The sequence below is a fragment of the Triticum dicoccoides genome, chromosome 2A, assembly GCF_002162155.2.
Source record: "Triticum dicoccoides isolate Atlit2015 ecotype Zavitan chromosome 2A, WEW_v2.0, whole genome shotgun sequence".
Classification (NCBI taxonomy): domain Eukaryota; kingdom Viridiplantae; phylum Streptophyta; class Magnoliopsida; order Poales; family Poaceae; genus Triticum; species Triticum dicoccoides.
This window is the reverse complement of record NC_041382.1, coordinates 87,639,762-87,650,080: the sequence shown is the minus strand read 5'-3', so window position 1 is coordinate 87,650,080 and position 10,319 is coordinate 87,639,762. Positions and strand designations below refer to the sequence as shown.

The following is a 10,319-nucleotide window of genomic DNA, read 5'->3' as shown; positions in this document are numbered from 1 at the left end:
ACATGCCAACATTTTTTCAGTCCATGAACATTCTTTCATAATTCATATTTTTTCTACAAATTTTGATTTTTATGAAATTTCGTATTATTTTAAAATAATAATAATAAGGCTTGAAAATGAGGCAAAAAAAGAAGGGACGTCCCAAAAGGGTGCGCGGTGCGCATTGGCTTGTTCGCCAGTGGGAACCGCGCTAAATAGGAGGCATCGTGGAGAGGATAGTTACTCCCTTTATCCATATCTCAGAGTAATAACATATGACATGTAAGATACACAAAGCATACCGTCAAATTCGTATGTGAAAGGAGTTTTCAATGTTATAATTTTCAGATTATACATCTTATATACTATCCTTCTTATCAATAGTCAAAGGCATTCTCGGAAAACACATTAGGCCTTATATATATGGACGGAGTAGGAATATTACGTAAAGAGCACATCCAAAAAAAAAAACGTTAAGAGCACAGCTTTTACGTAGGTGTAGCATTTTTTGCTTTTTTTAACTGCAAAAATTTGCCAAAGTCTGCTGGAGCTACTTGTGTCCCTCCACTATTTGCATGGGCCGTTTAGTCATGCATCTCCGATCTTAAAGGTCGCTTCATTGTTCCATCGCAATGGACACCAAGATCCTCAAAAAAAAAAAAAATCTTCCCCGGGAGTGATATAATCTTTACAGGAGTTCCAGATTATAAAAAATTTAGAACAAGAAAGGGCTGACACTGTTTTTGTACCCTTGGCGGATAGGACGTGTCCTACCAATCGCATTCGACTTCGCCCGCTCTTCCGTGCACAGTCGCCGCTGCCTTCCTAGGGCTGCCCTTCTCCGATCGCCATGGTTCCAATTGCACTGTCCCGGCCTCTGCACGTCGGATTTGGCCTTCACCACCACTTCGCACTCCTTCGACCCCATCGCGCCCTTCTGTCCCTTCTCTGGTTGACATGAAGCTCACCGCACCTTCCTCAACCTTCGCTCTCCTACCTTCAACCAACCGCATGTCCACCTCCCACTGCTCCTGCCATGAAGAAGCCACGCGACCAGGAAGGACGACACAAAGTAGTCGGAGCAGTGCCAATGCTGCCATCGCCGTAGCTGGTCAGTGAGGACCCCCGTTGTCACCCATCAGATCATGATGCCCTCCGCGTAACATAACGACCGCCCGCTCACCATGGGCACCATTACAAAGAAGGGGCGGAGTTCAAAGGTGGCGACCAGGATGACGAGGTGCGTTGTTGAAAGGTGCTGGCGGCAACAACCGAGTGTGCAGAGGAGCAAATGTGCGGGTGCGGGAAGAGGAGAAGGAGGAAAAACTTCGACCCACGTGTGAAAAATTTGCCACCAAAATTGTTGAGGTAAATCTTTCACCAGAAATCCTCACAAGAACACCTTGCATCCTTGAAATGATGAAACCGGTACAAATCTCGCACAACGATCTCCCTATCTGTGGCTCGGCTTACATACTTGATTGCTTCATGGCAGTCCACACAAATACGCAGGTTCTTGAAGATTCGAAGCGGAGTCCCATTGGGAGTGCTGATGATCCCAAACGCCATGGCAAGCTTCTCACTGTGGAACCTCAGAACTGTCTCCCTTTGTTCCTCCTCCACATCATGAGCAACAAGATCAATTCTACTGGTGTACCCCAGTTCCTTTATTCTCTCCATCAACTTTGCCAAGCAGGTATAAATTTCAGATGATCTCGGGTGCGCCGTGTCCCCTGCGACAAAAGTATGCACAATGTTCTTCAGATGGATCCAAGATTGTCCGGGTTGCTTTCGAACCCCCCTTTCCCGCATCAAACTTCTGAGCTTCGAAGTGTCACGCCATTTGCTGTGAGTGGCATACATGTTTGACAGCATAACATATGATCCAGCATCACATTGCTCCAGTTGAATCAAACTTTCAGAAGCAAGTTTTGCGTGCTCCATGTCCTTGTGAACCCGACAAGCTGACAGTAATGTCTTCCAAACAATAGATTCATGCTTAATCTTGTTTTCGTTGATGAAATTATTTGCTTTGTCTAGCAGTCCAGCTCGACCATAAAGATCAACCATGCAATTGTAATGTTCGATGCTTGGAACAATTCCATACTCTTCTTGCATTAGCTTGAAGAAGTGCTCTCCTTCACTGACCAATCTGCCGTGGCTACAGGCAGATAGAACACCGACAAGGGTGACCTCATTTGGCTTGATCTTTTCTGCAATCATTCTGTTGAAGAGTTCTATGGCCATCCTACCTTTCCCATGGGACGCATAGGAGCACAGCATTGAAGTCCAGAGAGCAACGTTCTTCGTGGGAGGTATGTCAAACATCCTGCAAGCGTCGTCAAGGTTGCCACACTTAGCATACATGTCGACGATGATAGATGCCAATGGTGCATCAAAACTGTGCCCTAGCTTCTCGACGCACCCGTGCACTTGCCTGCCTTGCTCAACCATCCCTGCATTTGCACACGCTGCAACCGCACTGGTGAGGGTGAACTGATCTGCAGCAACCCCTTGACGCAGCATCAACCGGAAGAACTCGAAAGCTTCTTCCTCCCTGCCATTCTGGACGTATCCAGCGACCATTGTGCTCCATGCAAATTTCACGTCACCGGTAAGATGCGACCATCTATCAAAGATCAACGCAGCAGCGTTCATTGAGCCGCACTTGCAGTACATGTCCATGAGAGAGCTCCGAACAAATGCGTCAGTCTCCAGTGCAGCTGTCAGCACACGGCCATGGAGCTGCCGGCCGAGGTCCATCAAAGAAAGCATGCCAGCCAAGGCAAGTGCCGTGGAGTATGTGTAGTGATTAAACTCCACTCCAGCTCGTGCCATATGATACAGGCGGTCCAGCGCCTTGGCAGCGCACCCATTCCGCATCAAGCCGCTGATGACTGTGTTCCAGCTCGAAGTGTCTCGCACCGGCGAGTCATCAAACAGCTGCATCGCCCCACGAACGTCGCCGCTCTGCAGACACGCGCTGATCACGATGTTCCAGGAGACGGCGTCGACCTCGGCCATTGCTCTGAATGCCCGCTTAGCCCGCTCGCAGTCCCCACACTTGGCGTACATATCGATAACGGCATTGCACAGCACCCGGTCCAGATGCACCCCGTTCCTCAGCAGCCACCCATGGATGCGCTTGCCTGACGCCACGTCGCCGAGCCCCGAGCAGCACCTGAGGACGGCCGCGAGAACAAACGCGTTCGGCGCGGCTCCGCCCTCGGCGAGCATCTCCGCGAACGCGCCCATGCCGTCCGCGTGCCGTCCGGTGCGCGCGCAGCCAGCGATGGCCGCCGTCCACGCGGCCGCGCTCCTCGTAGGCGTTCCGTCGAGCACCCCGCGTGCATCGTGGAAGTGGGATCCTCTCACGCAGGGGCTCGGAACGGGGACGCGCTCGCGGGGAGTCCGGGCCAGTCCTGCCTCGGGCGCTCTTGCGCGAAGGGACTGGGGTCGCTGGAGGAGCGGCGCGGAGGAGGGAGCCGGCGACGATAGCGGCGCGGAGGAGGGAGGCGGGAGAGTCGACGGCGATAGCAGCGTGGCCGCAGCTCTCCTAGCCGCGTGCCGCATGAATCGGATGGCCGCTGGTGTAGTGGCCTCGGAGGCGAGGCCGCGAGGCGACGGATGGCGCGCGCGCGTGGAGGCGCAGGCGGAGGCGGAGGCGAGCGCCGGGTTGGAGGGAGGAGAGAGGGGCCGCTGGCGGAAGACGGGTGTTACTTAATATTCAGTGCATACAAATCAAAGATCATCATTTACGTAAACACAAGTGCATATTTACCATTAACCAACCGCTTACAAGAAACAACTCTAGTCATTTCGTTCAACAAGAGCCAAATGCTACTCCCTCCGTTCCGAATTACTTGTCGTGGGTATGGATGTATCTAGATATATTTTAGTTCTAGATACATCCATTTCTGCGACGAGTAATTTGAAACGGAGGGGTACATATCAATGCTTTCCCATGGTAGTATTGTACAAAAAAAGATGCATAACATTCAGCTATGATACTGAGTTCCTCGCTTTTCGAAGCCACTACAAATTGATCCTCGATCCAGTAAGGCACACATAAATCAAAACTACAAGCTAGGCATGCAAATGTTACGTCCTAGAAATATGTGTGTGCTGTAATCTGACAATAATATTAGATCGATGTGCAAATAAATTCTGGATATGCATGCGTTGCCTCAAGTCCGAAATTTCTTTCATCTTTTGGTCAAACGAACATATTAGTATATCACTTGGTATTAAATATGGAGTAGCATATACTATGTGGATCAAGCAATAGTTGGTTCTTGTATGCTCTAATTATAAGATCATGCTAGTTCCCTCTAAGACTGACTTAGGCTGAATATATGAGCTAGCATCCATGCTTCATGTGTACGGGAAACTATTACATATATGTGTGTGGCAATTGATTTACCTATAGCTGGTTAATGACAAATGCATATGGGACTAACACAAAATGTTAAGGTAAGAAGTTGCTCCTCTATGATGTATCGGTATGCATCCTTAGTTACATCTTTGTGTGATACATGTCTATGTAGTTATCACAAAAAGATAAGGCTGACTATTCATGATTTTGGTACGAATATCTGATAACAATGTTTGATCAATGTGTAATGAAGTCCTCGAAATATGCATGTGTTGTAATCTGACAACAATGTCAGATCGATGTGTAAATATGTTATGGATATATGCATGTGTTTGTTGAAGTTTGAATTTCTCTCACTTTTCCATCAAATGGAAGTACTAGTATTACTAGTATATCACTTGATATTAAATATGGGTAGCATATAAGGCCAACCAAGCATTGAATTCATTTATTTTCGTGATTGTCTCATGATCATACAATAAATATAGGCACGATTTTCTCTAGTCATTCACATCTATAAATATGCAAGCCAAGACATGTATACACATTTTGAGGATTCTGGACATCTGAGTTTTGTAATACATCGCTATAGCAATGGGCAAGGGGGGAGAAACAAGAACCTTGAGGCTTGAGAGGTATCAGGAGAACTATTTCTAAATTGCAATGACATATAGGAGGCCGTGGATCAACAACTCGAGCAAGCTTTTATAGTGACACTTCAGCCTTACAAGTCAAATGATGAATGGTACAAGTCCATTGGCCTTGGTTCGTCTCTGTGGCTGCTTCGCCATCTCCTGGACCTGGAGGTGGTGAATAGAGGAGTAGGGGTCTTCGCTAGGTGTAACTGTTTTGCATAGGAGCCTGCTTTTCCATTTCATGGGTCGTTAGGCTTTAAAAGCGATCTAGTTTCCCCCCCGCAAATAAAAGACTAATCTAATTTGTGACGGTATGGTACGGGGCCATGCTTTGTGACCAAATCGTGAGTACTCCCAGATCATAAAGCACATGTTTTAAATAAACGACACAGAAGAAGACATGAGGAGTCATAGCCGACAGTATCTCTGTTATCTTTCTGCCATGTACCGTGTTTCGTGTTGTTTCAGCTTGACAATTGTGTTGGTAGGAGCTCTAAATTGGACTCATTTGCGCTCCTATGTAATAGAATGGTGTTTCTAATTTTTTTATTTGGTGGGTGTTTGGTTAGGCTTAACTCAACAGCATGATGAGAATCTCATGAGTCGGTGACTACCAACAACTAGTGATTGGGCATGTGCAAACGCATGTGTAACCGTAGAAAGGAATTTCCTCACCTATCCTGGTTAGGGGGTGATAATTTCAATAGAATCAACAAAATGTCTAATAGGATACTAATCTAACATAATTGATAAAGAGGTGTAATAATGTGGTAATTGCTATTGGCTGAGTTTGCTTCTATAGGTTCCGAGGACGATGTGTTGCTTGATTGTGCCTTCTTTGGACCAGCCACAATTGTCATCATGGGTGATCAGTAGGCTCCATCATCCTTGGCGGCCGCTGCCGGGTTGCTAGCTGAGGGAAACGTGGGTGTGGCATGGCGAGGATAAGAGCGCTTCCTGCTTGTATATTCTGCAAAATCAGCCTCCGCTCATAAAGAAAAATGACGAAGTTTGATAACCATGGAGGATGTAACCCTCGCTGCCTTGCCCTACTCGAATCTTGCCGTGATCATGCTGCGGTACACAAGCAATGATCGTCGTGTCACGCGTGTGATATTGGTTTTGCTGCATCGAATGTGCACATAGCCGGTGATGTTATGCATGTCCAGTCGCTGCTACACAAGTGATTTTGGAAATAATCCGAAGTTTCCTCTCAAGGAGATGTATTGGTGTTGATTTTTATTTTAAGCTAGTACTCCCTCCGTAAACTAATATAAGAGCGTTTAGATTACTACTTTAGTGATCTAAACACTCTTATATTAGTTTATAGAGGGAGTAGTTTTGAAAATAATTTGAAGCTGTCGATATAGTAGTTTCCATGCCAACACCCTATATCCCATGGTTGCTAGACAAATGATTTTGAAAATATAATCCAAACTTGTATTGTGTGCATATGTGTTGGTGTTGGTTTCCATTTCAAGCTAATAGTTTTGGCAATAACCAAAACTTGGTATGGCTCCTCAGATGTACTATTAAGCGTTTGGGAGGGAGTTTTTCTTTCGAAAGTAAGTATTCAGGGGAGTGCCCTAACCGTGTTGAGTACTAAACATGATTAGCGCTAAACATGGAAGGAACATAGACCATTGGAGTGACATGGTTGAACTGAGATATGTTGGATCTTCACAACTCCCTCTTTTTATATAAGAAGATTAAGAAGAAGAAACATTGAATATTGGCGAACATATTATAATCATGCTCTTTAATTTGCAGCCAGGCTCAGTTCCTCACAAGCCACAACAAAGCCATAGAACTTCGAAGCGGCTTAAGCAATCAGCCAACCAATGGCACGAAAGCTAATTATATTCACATAAAACAACCGTAGTTCACCATGAACGAGGTACATTAGTTACATACTTCCATGCCACTGCCACAGTAGATACGCCGAGTACGGTTTTCGTACGTGCAAATACTAACACAGTTGTTATTTAGACATTTAGGCAGGCAAACACTAGCCACTAATACAACTAATATTCACTTACAGCAAGCTCAGAGAACCTTGCTACCTCCATGGAACCTCCTGCTTACTCCAGAATAGTTAACAGCTGGGCTGCAATACTTGTCTTGACCTGAAAAGTCCGATAAGTTGGCCTCGATCATATTGTCTATTTTCTTAGAGCTGCCTTGTGGGTTATCAAGAAGCGCCCACAAATCCCTGTCAAGCGGCGTCTCTTTATTCTCATCCTGAGTAGCACTGCCATCAAAGGCGGATTCATTGCCCTCATCCGTAGCGCTGTCACTATCATCGAAGCCGACGAAATCCCCCAAAAGCTCGGTAGAAGGCAGTGCTTCGTTGTCAAGACCAATGGCAGGAGTAGTAGTACCAGCCATGTCTAGATCAAGAAGAGAAGGACAAGGAGAAGGACAAGGAGAAGGCTTACAGGCAACTCCTCGCTCTAGCCTAATACTAGGTAACACAACAGTAAGATAACCAACACTAACTCTAACTAGTTTCAGCAGGACGGTAGAAAGCATGGAGTTAGCAATTGCGTTTCTGATGTCGGAGCAGCTGATCAGTGCGGCCTTCCTCTGGGTTCTCCTGTATTGCCTCTGTATCCTGCTGAAAAAGCGGTTGATGGAGACTTCCTGCCTACATGTTTCAGGTACACCTGTCTTAATTACTGTATTGATCTTTTCTGAAGTAATAAAGGAAGCAGAGACACACTCACATGGAAAGGGTAGAAATGCCTGACTAAGAACCCAATAATTGAACCAAACAGCGCAGCCAATATTGCAATGGTTGAGGCAGATGTGGTTCCCAGGCCTGTTAGTTCATGATAATAATACCAACAGCGTGAGATCATTGCAATTTTTTACAACATGTTAGTAGTAAAACCAGTAATTACATAGGATAATTATTAATGATTTTTTTCTTCACAAACGGAATCTCATAAATGGGCCTGCAAACATTAGATCAGTATTCTCACTATCACAGTACTAGGTATTGTTAGCAAAATATGCAGAGCATGCTAAAAAAATGTTTGAAATATCATGTACAATCAGTCTGATCTGCTGATCAACGAACATAACACAATTTCAGTAACAAAGAAGGTCAATATTTATTCAGTAAAAGTGCTGAATATTCTGACACCTTAACTTGACACAACCCAGCATTGATGTCATATAGGAGTATTAATTAATATACTCCCTCCGTCCCAAAATAAGTGTCTCGAGCTTAGTACAACTTTATACTAAAGTTAGTACAAAGTTGAGACAGTTATTTTGGGACAGAGGGAGTATAATTCTGTACATACATGCCTGTGTGACATGCATGGACCTACAGTAAAACCCTGATTCATATTCAGATTAGGGAACTCACATGATCATCAAACCTACAATTTACTGATAATACCAGGTAGTAAGATTAAAGACCAGAGCAGTTCAATACTGGAACAGTGGTACTTCACTGGTTTATGTAATTGTAATGCTAACACAAGTAGAAAGCCCATCTGAACTCACCTTTCTGGTTCTCATGTGCACAATCTTCTGGCTTTAGCTTGATTTGTCTAATCAATCGATTTCCTCTGTCAGCAACCAACAGTGCACAAATTTTGGGGATATAAGTAAGCTCAAAATCAGGCGAAAAGGTAGCATTCTGTGCAGGTTCATCCCTGTGACCAGTCCCTGCTGAGTACCCTCCAGCAATTGTAGTAGTATAGCCTACCAATTATATAGATTTAAAAGTAATCAGGAGAAATAACACATTATTGGCCAAAAGTGCTTACATAACATCACTTTTCCGTGTACAGAAATTGGCAAGCATGATTGACAAACATGAAACACCACATAGCACCAAGGTTAAAAAAAACACTACATGGCACCACTATATATGGATATCTTACAGCCCTACAAATAGGAGACAAGAAAAACTACTAGACGATGAAATACCATTCCTTAGTTTTAAAATGGCATAGCTTGGCAGTGTTGACTGGTTACAGATGAATGGAACAAAGGGAAGGTTGCGAGGATTGAGATCCAATGTAGTATCATCTTTGAGTTGACATGGATAAGCATCACAATCATGATATCGAACAAATTGAGATGCCGCAACCACAAATAAGTGGTACGCTCATTAAAAACCGTCGAATCATGGTAAGTGAGAAATATGCCGCACATAAGGTGCAGATATGCAGTTGCGAATTCGCCAATTACTAGAGCCATGCTTCCACTGTACGGGGGCACAGGTAATCCTGAATCATCCGCTACTGAATTTACTAAGCCATCTCAGATAAGGAGCGGAACGTGAGGAAAATTCCGATCTACTACAACACAGCCCAGCCTGATGAAAGCGACAGGTGCACAACATTCCAACACGGGCATTAATGCGGCCGTCGCCACCATTTTTAACAGGGCATCGAACAAACCCTAACTAAACCCTCAATAAAGTAACGGGCATGCAAGTACACCGAACTTACCGGAGGGCGCGACCTTGCGGACGGAGCCGTTGGCGCGGTCGGCGACGTAGACGTTGTCGGCGCCGTCGACGGCGATGCTGCGGGGGTGGCCGCGGCCGAAGGCGCCGGCGCCCCTCGCGAGCCTCCGCGGCCCGGCGTCCGCGGAGACGGGGAGGGGGAGGGTGTAGAGCGTGGATCCGGCGGAATCGAGGAGGACGAGGTCCCCGGCGCGGGGCCGCGGGAGGAGCGCGTAGGGGTGGGTCCCGATGGGGTTTAGGTCGGAGACCGTGGAGACGGTGTAGCCGTCCTCGAGGACGAGCCCGGCGCAGGCGAGGAGCGGTAGGACGGGGAGGAGGAGGGTGTGCCCGAGGAGGACGCGCGGTGGTGAGGCCATGGCAGATGGCACTGGCAGGGTGCTGCGGCGGGGGAGACGGGAGGGGCTCGGGCTCGGAATGCAACTGGTTTATATAAACGAAACTACTATGCAGCCGATACATAGCAGCCGAACGTTGGACGATGCGTGATCTAACCGCTGGCCTCCACTTTGTCCAACGCATGCACGGCCGGATCAGTGCGATCGTGCGCAAATCGGCTACCCAGTGTCGTGTGTATAGCAACACTGTTATATAAATGAAACAAACACAAAGCAAATGCAAGGGTGCTTTGTTTATACTTTTGTTTAAAAAAACTTTTTTAGTTGCTTTGTGTTAAATAAACTTTTGTAGTTGCTTTTAAGGGCACCCATAGTGTGTACCAACTAACATTGTAAAATTGAGTTTTGGCTTTTGGTAGCTTCATTAGTCCATTACACACTGTGGAGGCTAGTGCTATAGCCAAAGAAAATGGAAACTGAAGTTTCTTCGTCCTCCGATGCCAAGC

At 46.1% G+C, this 10,319-nt stretch overlaps 2 protein-coding genes across 3 annotated transcripts; both read right to left on the bottom strand.

The window, feature by feature from the left end:
* Window positions 1-630: 630 nt before the first annotated feature.
* LOC119353490 (pentatricopeptide repeat-containing protein At5g04780, mitochondrial-like) lies at window positions 631-3,666 on the bottom strand. The gene has a single exon (XM_037620111.1). It carries the CDS (start codon window positions 3,550-3,552, stop codon window positions 1,357-1,359), a length of 2,196 nt encoding a protein of 731 aa, XP_037476008.1. The 5' UTR covers window positions 3,553-3,666; the 3' UTR covers window positions 631-1,356.
* A 3,130-nt stretch (window positions 3,667-6,796) lies between these two features.
* Window positions 6,797-9,884, bottom strand: LOC119353489. Of its 2 annotated transcripts, none has more exons than XM_037620109.1 (4): window positions 9,462-9,884; window positions 8,506-8,706; window positions 7,716-7,810; window positions 6,797-7,632 (listed from the first exon to the last, which is right to left on the bottom strand). In XM_037620109.1, the coding sequence occupies exons 1-4, from the start codon at window positions 9,832-9,834 to the stop codon at window positions 7,036-7,038; spliced, it is 1,266 nt and encodes a 421-aa protein (XP_037476006.1). In that variant the 5' UTR covers window positions 9,835-9,884; the 3' UTR covers window positions 6,797-7,035. The 2 variants fall into 2 exon arrangements, with proteins under 2 accessions (XP_037476006.1, XP_037476007.1); XM_037620110.1 differs by having other exon boundaries at window positions 7,387-7,636.
* Window positions 9,885-10,319: the final 435 nt, after the last annotated feature.